Source organism: Pinus tabuliformis, chromosome 6 (assembly GCF_031772625.1).
Source record: "Pinus tabuliformis cultivar Carrire ecotype Pingquan chromosome 6, CPIR1, whole genome shotgun sequence".
Lineage (NCBI taxonomy): Eukaryota > Viridiplantae > Streptophyta > Pinopsida > Pinales > Pinaceae > Pinus > Pinus tabuliformis.
This window is the reverse complement of record NC_142292.1, coordinates 1067292081-1067308684: the sequence shown is the minus strand read 5'-3', so window position 1 is coordinate 1067308684 and position 16604 is coordinate 1067292081. Positions and strand designations below refer to the sequence as shown.

The following is a 16604-nucleotide window of genomic DNA, read 5'->3' as shown; positions in this document are numbered from 1 at the left end:
GAGAGAATAATGAGAGAGCTCCAAAACAAAACTGACAAAAGGTTACAAATTGATTCTCCGAGCTTCCAAAGCGTTTTTCCAACCAGGGCTTCTAAGACTAGTAACTCAACCCACCTAGGGCTTCCAGAGCGTTTGTCCAACCAAGGCTTCCAGGACTAGTGACTCAACCCAAGTTGTTATAAAACTTCCATAGTGTTTGTCCAACCAAGGCTTTGCAGAACTAATAACTCAATCCAAGCCGTTACAGGGATTCCAGAGCGTTTGTCCAACCAAGGCTCCAGGAACTAATAACTCAACCCAAGCTAAAGGAAACATGAGAACCAACCAGAAAAACAAAGAAATGAACCCACAACACCATGGTTATCCAAGAAATGGCAAGGCTAGGCAAATCCACTGTCAATCCAAGCAATCCTCCATGCCAATGACAGGTCATGACTAGTAAACCACATGCATGTGCCATGCATGCCAAAACTAGTGAGGAAAACATACATGCAACTCAGTACCTGCAAACAAAACCTGTTGTCATTACTAATCTCGATGTCCTCTTGCGCTTTCTTGCTTTTTCTTTGCCTTCTTGCTCCAAAACTCCAAGTATGCCACACTCTTTGAGAGTGCTCCAAGAAAACTCTAAGTGAGATAGAGAGAGAATAATGAGAGAGCTCCAAAACTAAACTAACCAAGCTTACACTGACCAAGCCTGCGAACTGATCCTCAGAAGCTTTTTTATTAATGAGACCTCTATTTTCTTCATTTTTCATTATTTTCCTCTTCACATGCAACCCGTGACCTTTCACCTCCCTTTTCTCCTAATTTCCATTATTTTCATAAATAAATGTGTCAAAAATGTCTTTTTGCCTTTCCAAAGCCTTAGCCATATTAACCGAAATGAACACCCACACTAGAATGTCTTGCCCAACATTCATCTTGGAATAAGTGTCCCATCAACCGTGGTTATTATTTTGCCTTTATTAACTTTTATTACATGAAATTTTCACCAGGGTTGTTATAGTGAGCATGACACATGAACATTACACATCTCCCTCATATAGACTTTAAAATGCATATCAATTCTCTTGATGCAACCAGGGCAGGGAAGAGACCCCTTTTAATACAACACTTATAAAAACGTCTTCATTAACATAATGGAAAGTCATAATGCATGTAACTAACACCTCTCCACTAACATAATGGTTAGTCATAATACATGTTACTAAGACCTCTCCATTAATTTAGTCAAAACTCATTAATAGGAGTAACTAGCAACTCTCACCTAACTTAGTGATAGGGCATCAAAAAGCTTACAAACAAAATAGCTATGTACAAAATATGTTGTTTATAGGTACACAACATGATATATGTCAATTCCTTAACTATTGTACCATTAATTTTAACCACCATACACGTAGCATCAACTTCAAATGGTATGATGGTTTTCCACCGATCTACTCTTATCGGTGCAAGTTGTTTAATAACCTTGTCAAAATCTGCCCTTTTTATTTACCGCACTATTGTTTCTGTTGACCATCTTTGTTCGATCGTTTTTCAAAACATCAACACGTGTAACAGAATTGTTGTTGTTAGTAGCTAGGGGAGGTACTTCTGCACAAGCCTAAGTGTTTAGGCGTGCGAAAGTAGCCTAATAGACCCTTAACCTTAGCAATTACATTAGTGATTAAAGTAATTTCCTTTTATAAGATAGTGTGAGTTTATGTAATGAAATACAAGGGTTTTTCATTAGTGAAATAGATAAATCTCAATTGTTGATCTCAAGTGATGTTGAGATCTAATCTCAACCGTCAATCACATTGAAGATTAGGATTGTGGATTTATTCAATGACTCAACCTTATAAAAGGATAGCTAGGCTAAGAGAGAAGACACACAAGACATTGAGAGAATGACATCTCAATGATTGGCTGAAGGACATCCAATCAAGTGCGTTGGGTTCAAGGAAGGTGCAAAGAGCAGCAAGAGAGATCCAAATCAGCCAAGCAGATCATAGGACAGACCTAGGACTTGATCAGCTGGATCAGTTCCCAGTTATTGTTGTATGTATTTTCCCCAAAGGGGCCATTATCCCAAGAAGTGAACCTTTCGAAGTTCTGAAATATAATAAATCAAGATCCCGATTTGAAGGGCAGAAATCTGCGTGCCTATGATTGTGAGATTGGTACTTTAATTTAGCTTCCGTTGATTATTTTGTTTATGTTAAAACTCTAGCCACGCTTTTTATTCAGTAGATCTGCATAATCTGCTAGGTTAATAAATTGCCAGGTTGCTAGGCTATGGAAAATTAACAAGAATATCAACTAGAGTTATTCAATATGGTAAACTCTCACTGTATAGGTAACCTTTCTTTATACAAATACTTCTAAATTGAATAACTGACCTAAGAATTTATTATATTAAATTAGAAAGGGAAACCAACTAATATTAGCAATGACTGCATCTATTCTTCTATGCCAACTACATGCCTCTTTCTCTTGGCTATATACAATCTGTGGTTTAAACTTTAGTGTGGCATCCCTTCCAGATGATAAATGGTATTTGCTAGGGAGTTGTCTTTAGTGCGACTTTTTGGACTTTCCGGTGCCCGAATCTGACAGAAAAATTTAAGGTGAAATCTTGATTTGTGTTATTTAAACTGATTTTTTGGCTGTATATATGGATTCAGCACCCTGAAAAACCCCTAGGGTGCTTCAATTGTGCAGGGATTACCCGTTGAGCTTGTGATTTCAATAAATTTCTGCATGGTTTTAGAGAAATTAGACCAGAAAAACCCACCGGAAAAGCTTCCAAAAAGTCGCACTAAAGACAACTCGATTTGCTAGTGGTATTTAGTGATGCTAGTGGATGATTGATACTACTACTAATGCCAAGAGAAGGAAAAAGATGAGTTCTACTCAAGTAACATCTAGAGGACAATCACAAGAATATCTTAAAATGGTCCAACCAAAATGGGCACATAAGCTCTGCCGATCTCTGCTGTTCCAGTAAGGAAAATATATACTGCTTCCAACCATCGTGATTTAAATTTCACACTAATGGGAAGTGCAGAAGGTATTAATTAAATCTACCTACAAATGCCACTGATATTCTGTATTCAAATAGCCAAATCTTTACATAGATTTATAGTCATATCCTTTCCCTGTAACTATCCAACTATTTTTTAACAATACCAAAAAAGTACCAAGAATTCTATTGGAAATAATAGCCAATATGTATAAACATTTGTCAATATTTATATTAGCAATGACTTCAGCCTAAAAACCAAAAACATACCTCAAGGGCAAGATCCTTAAGTCTATTGGAAATAATAGCCAATATGTATAAACATTTGTCAATATTTATATTAGCAATGACTTCAGCCTAAAAACCAAAAACATACCTCAAGGGCAAGATCCTTAAGTCGTCTGCCAGTCTGAGCACAGCATATACGAACAACTTTTTTCTCACAACTCCCACTAATAATGTAATCCCTCCCATTCATATAATATGACCGAGTATAGTTCTGAGCACTTCCTGTAGGAGCAATGTCAAATTTCATATGTAGCCTTCCATCCACAGCTAAGTGTTGCTTGACCTGTAAAACCATTCTTTAAGTTAGTATGCAAGTTGCTTCAAACCATATAAGCATCCATAAAGAGACAATTTTGCTATTCTGATCATCTATGTACCTCATTATCCACAGCTGAGGAAAGGATATAATGATCATCACGAGAAAAGCACACCATCACATTCCCTCTTAAGCTGGTCGTTGTATACAAAGGATGTGTAGGCTTTTGTCGTAAGTCCCACGTTTTGATTTCCTGATCAAATGATGAAGTCGCAAACAAGTATGGGGAATGATGAGCAAACTTTACCACATTTATATGTTCACGGTGGAGATCTTCGAAAACTTGTAACCGTTTTCCACTGCACACATCATACAGAGCAACATGTTTTGAATATCCACTAGCAAGGAAATAATTATCTGTTGCATTAATATGGACAGATGTTAATTTCTCAAACTCTTCATATGTGTAAGTGGCAGGGTTTCTACTGCTGCTGCCTGCACCATATCTGGAAGGAAGAACAGTTGAGCGCATTCGGTTCACATCATACAGTTGTAATGTGCCATTGTCAGAGCCAGCAATAAGCTGTACATAACAATCACAAAGGACGAGTGAATGTCATAAATGGAAATAAGAAAACTGCCCTAAAGACATTATAGAAAGTGTAATTCTCTCAATAGAACTTACATGTAAATGAGACAAGATTGATTTAAAAGGTCATCATTGATTTCATGGAAAAAAAGGTTATTACTGAAAAGCAAACAATATGTTCAACATGTTAATGTTGAGTACTTTACAGGTTTCTCTACTTAGCAAGTGCAGTTTATATCCTTGATTGTAGGAATCAACCTAGCTTGGTGTCAAGACCCACCATACCTTGGAAGGGTCCTTGTTGAGCCAACAGAGTCCAAGAATACTATGATTTGCTCCAACTGACTGAACATGGCCGACAATTTTACCACTTTCATGGTTGATCACAACCACTTCCCCATCCAAAGTCCCGAAGACCATCAAACTAGCATCAGATGGATGATACTCAAATTGTCTGGGCCGAAACTTCTTGTTAATTTCTGTAGAATTTTCAGTAGAGTTCCTTTTCAATTTGGAAATAGGGTAAGTGGCTGGCCATGCACAAGAGGCCATTTTGGCTGCACAAATAGATCTGGAAAATGAAATAGCATTACCATTGCTTGTGCCTAGTCGCTTTCGCTTGCATGGCAAAAGTATTCCAGAGCCTATTCCAGTTTCACGCCCTTTTAAAATGTTGAAAACATTTTCTTTCTCTCTCCTATTATATGGAAGAGATTCAAAATATTGTTCAAATACTGTTCGTGCTCTCTCTCTCTCCAACTGAGTGACAGGTAAATTGTCAAGAACTTTTAAACCAGGTAACGAGGCTATCATGAACTCTCTATAATTTTTTTCAAAACAAATTGAGGAGGGATGGTGTGAAGCATTTCGTCTAAGTGCAATGCCAGCAGGCATTACAGAATCTTCACTGTTCAACTCATCCCCAGAAGTCCCTTCTCCATTACTTATTGCACTTGCCCTGAGCGGCGTGGATGTCTCTGCTGCATCATAAAATGCATCAAGAGATACAGTATTGTCAAATGAATTACCAGAAACATCACTAATATTCCCCCGCATTCTCCTATCTCTAATAGACATCAGTCCATCTTCCCTAGAAGAAAACCCTTCATCTGTCTCAAAGAATCTTTCCTCTGCTCCTACTTGCACAAATTGTTGCACCAAGGTATTAGCATCATTGAAGTCCATGTCTGTGATTCCATTTCCCCTTCTATTCAGATTCCCCAGAAAATCTGTTTGCTGAATATCTGCAAGACTGTCCTCTAAAGGGATTGACTCTCTCAAATGGAATTGCAATTCACCCACACTTTCATCTGAAGAATCTTCACCAGAACTATGAACTAAACGATGGCGCATAATTGACTCATCATCTGAGAATATGTCATGGAAAGCCTCTATGTCTGTTTCTGAGGACTCTGAATCTGGGAACCTAACACTGTCATGATCAATACAAGACCATTCCATGCGCCAAGCCTTACAAGCTTGATTTAAAGAAAGACTTTCCTGAATAAAAGTGTTAGTCTTTTCAGTTGAAGACAGTGGACATTGCCCTGTGTCATTACAGCACAAGCAATTCTGAAAACGAAGCTCCGATAATGAGGGAAGTCTTGATAATGCAGCCACTGTTGTCCAGAAATTTGCAATTCTAGTTTCACACATAGAAAGCCTTCTCAGTTTTGGCATATAACTAAAGCAGCCTTCAGGCAGGCTAGTTACATAAACATTGAAGTCCAGATTCATTGTGTGAAGTGCCAAAAACTGTCCTGTCATGTTTAGTTTCCTGGTACGACAGGAACTCAAGTTCAAAATCTGGCATGGCAAGCCTCTTTCCAAAAGATCCCTGTCAGCCATGCACATAAAGTGAGTATCAACTAACTACTTAATCTAAACTAAACCAAAAAACAAAAAGGAAAGGTGTTCAGTGAACTAGCTTTCATCTATTGAGGCAAAAGCAAATATGATCAAGATTTCACGACGAAAAAAAAAAAAGCAGAAAGTAGTCATAGAAATCTGAACTGTAGCATAGCAAGAAAAACACAAACATAAAAAGTGATAAAGACTTTAACAATATTCAGTGAATATGCATGAAAAGTCTTGCTACAAAATTTCCTGATTCAATATAGACAAGTATGACACAGATGCCTTAATTCTGCAATAAGAAGGAAAGGACTGCACCGGCGACCTACCTAAGAGCATCTTTGCCAAGAGATACATCTTTTAAATCAACTGATCGGAGTTTAGGGCCAATACAGCGGATCAGTGTCAAGAGTTCTTGACCATTGACAATAATACATCGTGAGGTATGAAGTACATCAACTGCATCTACTTCTGATAAATTTACCAAAGAAAATACTTCAGTTAGAGGAGCAAAATCAATTTCTCCCAGCTTGTCGATATTGATCTCCAAGATGCATGCTTCATTCAGAGATTTTAGAAGTTTAGCCTGTCAGTGGGATCACAAACAAACAGTGGCCACAAATATCAGCTCCTCTATAAAATGGTCAAAATTTGTGCATTAAGATAATTTCCAAAAATAAAGTAGATATGAAATATTTGATATTCCACCAATCAAATTCCTCGTGTCCCTGCATGAAATTGTATAACAATTTTGAAAAGATCATTACATAAAAGAGAATCATAAAACATTAAGGAAATTCAAGTGGAAATCTTCTCCTAGTGTTTTGGGAGTGTTTCTGAGATATTTCCCATCCTGGAACCACTTGTGGGCAGGAAACAACTGTTGCTCTGGTGGCAGGCACTCCCTGCAACATGGGACAGGCAGATTTCTGCTCACATAGAGATATTGCCAGGTGACTTAACTCACTGGAGCTGAGAATAGGCTCCAAGCAGCAGCCACAGTGCTAAGTGATATTTATTGAACATTGACAGGTGTTTTCCAAGCAGAATTGAAGGTGCATAATGTTACACCTCATATGAGGTTCCACTTTGTGATTTTCATCACATTGATGGAGATTTTCTGTTGGTTCCTTCGAGCTTTTGAATTGACTTGGGGGAGATACACCTTCACTGAGCTTCTTCTCCTTGGCATTGGAGGTCTTTGATTTGGGCGAGTCTCACTTCTCCTTGGTTGGATAGTTGTGCTTGCTGGTTTGATGGTCTTCTCACATATGCTTGCCTTGTTGATCACCCCTTTGTTGCATATTTGATGGTTGTGAAGCATGTTATCTCATTTTGGTATGGTTGATATGCTTATCTTGGATATGCACGATGGTTCTAGAGCCAAAGGGGTTAGATGATGGTCTTAGGAGATTGATGTTTCATGATAGTTGCAGCTTCCTAGTGAATTTTGCATGGTGATGTTGGTGATGTGGTATCATTTGGTCACAATAGGAGGGGGTTTTCTACATGGCCCTCTTGTTTGATGTGTAGTAGGGACATACTTTATGATTGGATGGGTTACCATTTCTATTGTCCATTTTTCAAGAGTCTTATGATGTTGACATGGTTAGATGATGGTTGTGTTGTGGTAGTGCACTTTTACTTGATGGGATTTTCCTAGGTGATATAACTTAACATTTGTAACATTTACTAGACATCACCTAGGTGGAATGTGTTAGATGATGTTAGTACCCTTGTGGATGTACTTCTTACCAAGTACAAATTTAGATGGGGAGTACTACATATATCTTCGATGATCAAACCTTTCACTAAGGTTTGATGAGGTATCAATCATGTTATGGTCCTTCACTGGTGTGCCCTAGTACAAATTTAGATGGGGAGTACTACATATATCTTCGATGATCAAACTTTCACTAAGGTTTGATGAGGTATCAATCATGTTATGGTCCTTCACTGGTGTGCCCTAGGTTTAAACCTAGGTAGAGGTTCTATTTTCATCATTGTGTTGTTATTATGGTGGTCTTTGCCAAGAGATACAACTTATTTCCATGATACAACACTTGTGGAGCATAACCCCACTCATAGGCACACATGTTCATGGTGATATAATTTGTTGGTAACTACTGGGAGATTGGACTATGGTTTTATTTCAGCATCAACCTTTGTGCACACATGTTGAGGTTAATTTAACCATTTAATGGTTGAATTATTCCATTTTGTTACCTTGGAGGTTAATAGCTTAAGCACCCTACTTCACTTGGTAGTTATTCACACTTGGAGGAGTTATTTGAATTTTGGAGGATATTGGATGTTTTATACAGGACACTCCCATCTTGGGCATAGTTTCCAAGGTTTACATGATTGTTTTATTGTTGAGGAGGTTGGCACAGATTCCTAGGGCACACTTTCTTTTGTGCACATGGTTTGGAGGGATTTGTGGATGGTATTGGGAAACAACACAAGGCTTTGGCATGGCATTAAAGAGTTATAACGACGTTCCTCCTAGGGTGCACTTTACATAGAGATATTTTATTACTTTTGTGGGGCCAAAGTAGTTACATGGCACACTTTTCTAGGGCGCACCTTTCTTAGGTGCTCTCTCATATTTATTGCATGGACATTTCAGTTACACTTGTCATCTTTTGACCTTCATTGGAGAGCGTCATCACCTCCTTGACTTGGCACATATATTATTTTATTTGAGGTGGTTATGGAGGGGAATTTATTGGGAGACGTTGTTAGCACAAATTTCTACATTGTTTGTAAATAGGAATATCTTTCGAAAATTTGCAAAATAAATTTGTGAAACATCTAGGAAAATGTGCCCTTCATGTCACTTGCAAATCTCCCTCGCTGCTCGTGCTGGTGCTTGCCAGCCATAGGGTGATGTCCCTAGTCTAGCATGTACTGTTTTCACTAAAAATCTGCAAAATCACATAGAAATAACAGCAAAGCAACCAGCAAGTTAGTGGACAAACACATTTACAAGTTTTTTTGTGTTTTAAAAAGTGGAATAATCTCTATCATGAGCTTTTATATGGAAGAAAAAATATATAAAAAGTGGATTTAAATGGCAGATTTAAAACAATGAAAAAGGCTCAACAATTTTTACAATACTGCATAATATAAACATGAAAACATCATGATCAAACAACCCAGAGAATAAATCAAAACTGAAGTTTATTCTGCAAGGCCAAGAAGCTGGCTCCACCGAGATGATTATTAAAGACTGATGACAATGATTTTCAGAAACAATAGAAATTTCCCCAATGACCCCAAATTTTTCTAAGTTTCCAGTGAGTTTCTTCAGTGAGAGGTCTCGTCAATCATGTCATGAAAGTACTGCTGTAAGTGTATTTGAACAATTATCATCTCCAAACAGCAGCACGCCATAAATTAATACCACTCAAATGATGGTTCCAACACACAGTGAATAGTAACAAGCATAATAAGAAAGATGGCACCACAGGACAGCATATAAATTTTACTTTCCTCTGTTAAATATCAGTCCATACACATATAGCACAGGATAACAGAGTTCAGCCTTTATTTAAACACATAACAGAATTGTAACTTGGAAAAAGTAACATGCAGAGGAACCTGGAAATAGATTGCACAGCGAGGCAATTAGTGAGCAAACTTTGAAGGACACTTTAATCATTTTCTGAAGCAAAGACTGATAATTTATTGAGAGCCAAATTCCAAAGTTTACATTGGCATGAAAGAACAACACCTAGGATAAGCTTCAAACTGATAAGAAAATTTGATTGGAGGATTTGTTGATAACATTCAATACAATACAGCCTCCTTTCTGCCAAGTTGCTACAAGAATATAACAATGATCACCTTCAGCCCCCAAATCTGATATAAAACTTATATTAACTCAGCCCCAAATCTGATATAAAACTCGGCCCCTTAAGGATTTGTGGAGCCCAGAAAACAACTAATTCAAAACTCGCTTCAACACCTCCAATAGACACAAATGAAAAACCTCAAGTAATCTCCCCCAAGAGCTAACTAGGGTGGCACTCGAAGTCCACCGAAGTTAGCTGAGAGTTTCGCTTGAAACTCCTAAGTCTGAAACTCGCTTGAGTTTCCTTTCAGTGTCAATCAGAGATGATAGAAAGATAGAATTCCCAACAAATGAGTCTCCCCTCCTTTTATAATTTCTCTCCATCTTTCTAGACTCTTTTTTAATATTATTTTGTTCGTGGGGGTCATTTTCCACTTGCAAACTTTTGCCACCATTTTAATAAAGTAAAAGTTTGCCGCCCTTTTCCAATAAAATAATGTTTTGCCCCCATTTTCCAATAAAATATTATTTTGCCGCCATTCTTCCAATAAAAAATTATTTGCCGCCTTTCCCAAAATAAATTATAATATTTGCCCCTTATTAATTAATATTACCAAAATTGGGCAAAATCCTTTAGCAAGTTCTGCACTCACAAAGTTGGGAATATTACAATATAGTAGAAACTAAAAGAGAGACGGTAGAAAGAACATGGAGACGAGAGAGAAAGAGAGTAACATTTTTGTTGAAGACAATTCAAATAAACCTATAGCTTGCACCTATATCTATAACCCTATCCCTCATCTAATTCCTCCAATGTGCACTAGGAATAATAGGAGGTTGAATTCCTCAAAAAGGTAAATAACTGTGCACTTGAAAAAGCATGCAGAGTCAACTCGCATTCTAACTACACTAAACTGAAGAAAAAGATTTAGTTAAGTGGCATATGCTCGAGTTGAACTGAAGTATTTATAAGTTGTCGTGAGATAAAAATATCATTTTGCATGATTATAGCCACTTCGACTTCGGTAAAAGCATTTTCAGTAAACTCAACCTATGATAAAAATGTCCCTAAGGCAATTTTGGCAAAGATCAACCTCATAAAAGTATCCTTGGGTAAATTTTACATTTTGGAAGTGGGATAAAAATAACCTTGGAGAGATTTAGACTAATTCAACTTGGGTAAAAATATATCTGCAGTATCCTACAGAAAATCAAACTATCCTAAAATCTCCTCGAGGGACTGTGCATTAGACTACTGAGATTGCTTTCCTATCAACCAAGGAGTGGAGTGAGGTGGACAAGAAGTGTGAGTTGGAGGAGAGGAAAAGCCAATGTGCATTAGGAGAGAGAAAATGGGGTGGAGAGAAAAATAAATTCCCATCATTGCCACATTATACCTCCATCATGTTGTTGACCTAGGTTGTCATTGATGTCAATATGGCAATATTCTAGACACTAGATATTCTAGATGATGATATGAAGCCAAGGGGAAGTAGAACAGATCCATGAAGAGACAGGAGCAAGGCCATCAGGATAGCCAAGCCATAAGCAAGAGTCTATTAACGGAGGAGTTAACAAAGGAGGCATATCAAAGTATACTGCAAAATATCAAAGCAAGAGAGGCATGTCGGAAAAGGCAGAAGCCATCAAGGTCTGAAGATATCAAGAGGAGGTCATTGGAACAAGAAGAGCCACATTGGAGCAAGAGGAGCCATATCGGAGGAGCATTGCATGTAATACATGCCCAAGAAGAATCAAGAGGAAGAAGTCATCAAAAGAGGAGTCAACATGCCAGAGGAGCCATATATATATATATATATATCAGAGCTACAGGAGGAGCCATATATATATGTCATACATATATGCCAAAGAAGAACATATCGGAGGAGCAAATAGGTCAAACAGAGGAGCAAACGGAGCAAACAGAGCTATCGGAGGAGCAAAGAGCAAACAGAGCCATTGGAGGAAGCAATCAGAGCTATCGAAGCCATCAGAGGAAGCAGACAAAGCTATCAGAGCAAGAATGCCAAAGAATACACTATCGAGAGCAATATATGCCACAAAAGGGTTATATGCATGCATTAACACTATCGGAGACCAAAACTCATATATATATATGTGTGTGTGTGTGTGTGTGTGCATTAACACTATCGGAGGCCAAAACGTATATATGCATTTACACTATTGGAGGCGGAAGACTTGGTTGTATTGCAAATACACTACCGGAGGCCAAAACTCGCATATATATGCATTTACACTATCGGAGGTGGAAGACTTTGTTGTATTGCAAATACACTATCAGAGGCGGAAATCATAGGTGTATTGGAAATTATTATAGGCAGAAGTTTTAACGCTATCGGGTCCGTAGAACCAATATAGCATCACCCCTGTGTATTTACTTATTTATCGCCGAAAGCCATTTACACAGAGAAATCACGCTAAACACTTAGCAGATTCAAGAAAGCGGACTTGAAATTTTATGCACGGGAGTGTTGAGTCTTATCAGGTCCGGCACATATTATCGCATCGCTATAAGTGAGTGGTCTACATTAAGGTCTAGACCTAAACCTTTGCGATTTGCGATTGTCGACATATATCGCATCGGCACTTCGAGAGTGGGAGTTATAAAGTGTTAAGCGGCCCATTGCAATCGCCGATAGCGATTAGCGATATCGCATCGGACCTCCACCAAGGGCAAGCGCCGATTGCGATGAATGTTGCGAACCCGATGCAACATTACAATTGACTTAATTCTATATCGCGTCCGCCATGTCGAAAGTGACCATTGCAAGTTAAAGGGATGGCGCAATATGCTACGACTGCCATTGCGATTACACAGCGGACTCGATGCAGGTATAGATGAGGGTGAAATAAATTTGAAGTCCGCCCTTTAACGTTTTCGCCGGTTTTTCTTCTCATATTTCCTGTGTATTTGAATATTTGCCTTCCGTGGGGTTTGAAGGCAAAAATGCATCAAGAAACACTCCCGATAGTTCAGGAGGCCTGAACAAAAGCCGACTGCGATTGTGATGACGACGCGACAGGCAAGGGCCAGCTAATTGGTACAGTTTCTCCATTAAACTGCAAAGTCCTGTGTATGTCTATGATGATTAAAAAAAGGAGCATTGTTACAGTTTTAACATGGAATATGTGTTCTCTGTGTATTATTCGATCCTCGCCGTTGAATCAATGTGTCCCAGGAGTGTTGGTGAGCACGAAGTGGACAAGCCAGCGTAGAGGAAACCAAAGCGCTGAAAAGGACAAGCCAGCGCAGAGGAAACCAAAGCGCCGAAGAGGACAAGCCAGCGCAGAGGAAACTACAGAGACCGAGGAGGAAGCCAAAGAGCCAGCATCAAAGAGGAAACCAATAGTCGGAGGTATCAGGAGCGCATACAACAACAAAAACAGAGAACAAGGTGCATTGAATGTAGTTGTTGTGTTGTTGAAACAGTTGGAGGAAATAGAGGCAGCTGGAGAGGGTCCAGCAGAACAAAAAAAGGGCCAAAGGACCAACAGGACAGGAGACAGTCGAAGGGGAGAAGTAGCCAGCAGAGAAACAGTCATGCTGAAGCATTCACTATGACAATAAGAACATATGCTTGAACAGAAAGTTGGTTCTTATGCAGAGCCTAGTGCAGCTAACAGTGGACTCACTAAAGTTGTGTGGAGACATTATCAGAGGTCATGAAGGCTATTGGAGACTCTGTGTGGGCAGCATGAAGAGTTGTAAAGACTCCTTCATAAGAAGACTAGTTGTCATTGATGTTGTAGCATGGAGACTACAGTGAAGCTATAAATAGACAGAACTCAGTAAAGAAGAGTTCTGAGAGCAGAACATTACTATCAAACATGCCTTGACAAGATTGGGTTGGAACCCTTGGGGCTGATGCCTCAGAAGTAAGAAGGATTGGAGTCCTTGGGATTGGTGCCTCAAAAGTAGGAAGGATAGGTGTCCTTGGAACTAGTGTCTCAAGAACTGGAAGGATTGAAGTCCTTGGGAGTTGGTGCTCCTAAGTCCAAGATTGGTGCCTTGGCGAAATAGAGTTGGAGCTTTGGAGGTTGGAGCCTCACAAAAGTCCAAGTTGGTGCTTGGCAACTGATTGCAACCACTTATATATTGTATCTATTTTACTGCAAAGATTATATTAATAAAAGCATTTATTCTTGTTGTTCATCTTGTGTTCTGAATATAAATGTTTTAACTGGTAAAACAATAGTCGGAAAAAGAAACACTGATTCACCCCCCCTCTCAGTATTTCCAACAATTGGTATCAGAGCCAGTACCTTCATTCAAAGCCTAACAACTTGAAGGTTGATCTTTAGAACACAAATGGCGAAGTCAAGGAAGAAAGTCTCCAATCCTCCCAAGGATGTGTCTCCCTCTACTACTAAGATAGAAGACAATCAATTTGAGGAGGCTCCAAGGTTCAATGGGAACTTTAATATATGGGAAGCAAGAATGAGGAATTTCTTACTGACTCAAGGCATTGAAATCTGGAAATCAGTAATTACTGATAGCAGGATGGATGAAGAATCTAAGGAGTACAATAAAAAAGCAATGAAGGCAATCTTGAATGGGCTACCTGATTCTATAAAGAACAATCTAGGAAAATATTCATCAGCAAAGGGTATATGGGACAAACTTCATGACCTTCACTCAAAAGGAGCATTGACCATGACCATCAGTCAAGAAGATGATGGAAATCTAGAAGGAAATCCAGAACCCATCATAGAAGCTGAACATGAGAATGATGACATCAAGGCTAAAGCAAACCTAGAAGATGAAGAGAATGAAAAAGATTTTGTAGAAGAACTCCTCGCTCAACTTATGACTGCCATGGAAGAGATTAACAATTTGAAAAAGGAAAATGAGGAATTTAAGAAGATAGCACTAATTGGTGACCAAGATCAAACAAGGAAGAAAGTTGACCTCATCAAGCTTCAAATACAAGAAAGGGATGAAGAGCTTGCCAAGCTTAAGAAGGAATTTCATCAAAGCAAAAGAAAGCATCATGAAGAAGTCATATCCATGACAAATCAATTGAATAAAGCAAAGAATCAGGAAGATACCTTGTCAAGTCAACTTGAACAAAGGCACAAAAGCTTGAACAAACTTGAAGAAGAGATTGGTCAGTACAAGGTAGAGGTCTCCTCTCTCAAGTCTCAACTACAAGAAGCAAGGAAACAAGCACAAGGAGCTGAAAAGACCATGGAAGCATTGGAAGTCATAAAAGGACAGGTTGATGAAGCAGGAAAGGAAAGAAACACCATTGTCTGTCAACTAAAAGCAAAGGATGAAGAAATCTTCAAATTAAAATCTAACATCAAGCTTCTCAACGCTGAAACATGTAAAGCTACAAGGATAAAAGAAGAAATGGAGAGCAGTCAAGCAAAGAACGAAGAAATCTTCAGAATGAAGTCAAATATCATCTCCCTTAAAATAGAAGCAGATGAAGCTACTCATATCAAGGAAGAAATTGAGAAACAACTTGCTAAGAAGAACAATGAGTGTGAAAGACTGGAAGAAGAGATTGTCTTCCTCAGAACAAAGGTTGAAGGGATGAACAAAATCTTGAAGAGCTCTCAGGCCTTGGATGACATGCTCAGCTATCACAGATGTCCATTTGATAAATCAAGTCTCGGGTATGCAGGTGAATCCTCCAACAAGAATGATAATGCTTCAAACAAAAGGGATGTGAAGAAGCTAGAAAGAAATGGTGATGCTCCCAGTTCCAGCAAAGCCAAGGAGAAAAATCAAGGCTACAATAGAAGAAATCATGTTCCAAGAAGAAATCTTGCTACAACAAAAAATCCTGCTCCAAGAAGAAATGTAGATGATGTCAAAGATGCGAGAGGCAAAGGTTGTCATCAAAGGATCTCAGGGATGAAAGGCTTCAGAAGTACATCAAGGAAATCTCCATCTCCCAGGTACCAAAGTTCATTTTTTGGTTATTGTTATTCTTGTACAAAGTTTGGTCACATGGCAAAAGACTGTAAAGCATATCATAAAGATAGATGTTATGGTCCCCAACCATCTCATAGAGATAGATATTATGGTCCCCAACAATCTCCAAGAAACAATTTTTCAGGAAGAAATGATGAATTCTTATTCATGAACAATGCAGAATGCTTCAAGTGTCATAACATTGGTCATAAGGCACGTGATTGTAACTTAACTTGGGCTCTTACACAAGCTAGAACCATGCAAAAGAAGAAAGTTACACAAGTATGGAGAAGGAAGCAAATACAATCTGAAAGTCCCTTGAACTCTCCAGCCAACAGCATATGTCATTGGCCTGAATTTTGACAATCTAAGCATTTGATGGGAAGACTCTGCCAAAAGGAGATGATGCATACAGTCAGGGGGAGCCTATGATCCTTGATCATTATTGCAGAAGCTATTAGTGAAAGGGTCCCTATGAAATCCTTGTTGAGCTATATTAACAGTCATTCTTTGATAAAGATCATTTCTCAGGGGTACTCCATTGAAGAATATGATTCTGTAACCATTCTTTGGACTGTTGTTAAAGATGCTTTCCACTTAATCACTAAGTAGTATTTGGAGCAACAGAGAAAGTCATCTAATGCTAGAGAAATAGGGCAAATAACTATGGTGTTGATATTACAGATGCTAAATGTCTTGACTCAGGGATTTAATGTGAGAACAGATAAATTATGGACACTAATAGAGGCAATCTTCAAACAAACAGATACATCTAGAATGGAGTTTGAAGTAAGAGCAGCTAGCAGCATATAACAAACTGAAGCATTGCAAAAAGATGCAAATCAGCAGAATGATTTTAAAAGACAG

At 38.6% G+C, this 16604-nt stretch overlaps 1 protein-coding gene across 4 annotated transcripts in view; it reads right to left on the bottom strand.

Moving 5' to 3' along the window:
• Nucleotides 1-16604, bottom strand: part of LOC149262626 (protein DWD HYPERSENSITIVE TO UV-B 1-like) — a 257742-nt gene that overhangs the window by 125803 nt on the left and 115335 nt on the right. For all 4 annotated transcript variants that reach the window (XM_089424988.1, XM_089424996.1, XM_089424989.1 and 1 more), the window contains exons 4-7: nt 6327-6583; nt 4429-5980; nt 3676-4137; nt 3387-3581 (exon numbers count right to left, since the gene is read on the bottom strand). In XM_089424988.1, the coding sequence (XP_089281114.1) occupies nt 3387-3581; nt 3676-4137; nt 4429-5980; nt 6327-6583 (2466 nt within the window). The remainder of the gene's footprint in view (nt 1-3386; nt 3582-3675; nt 4138-4428; nt 5981-6326; nt 6584-16604) is intronic.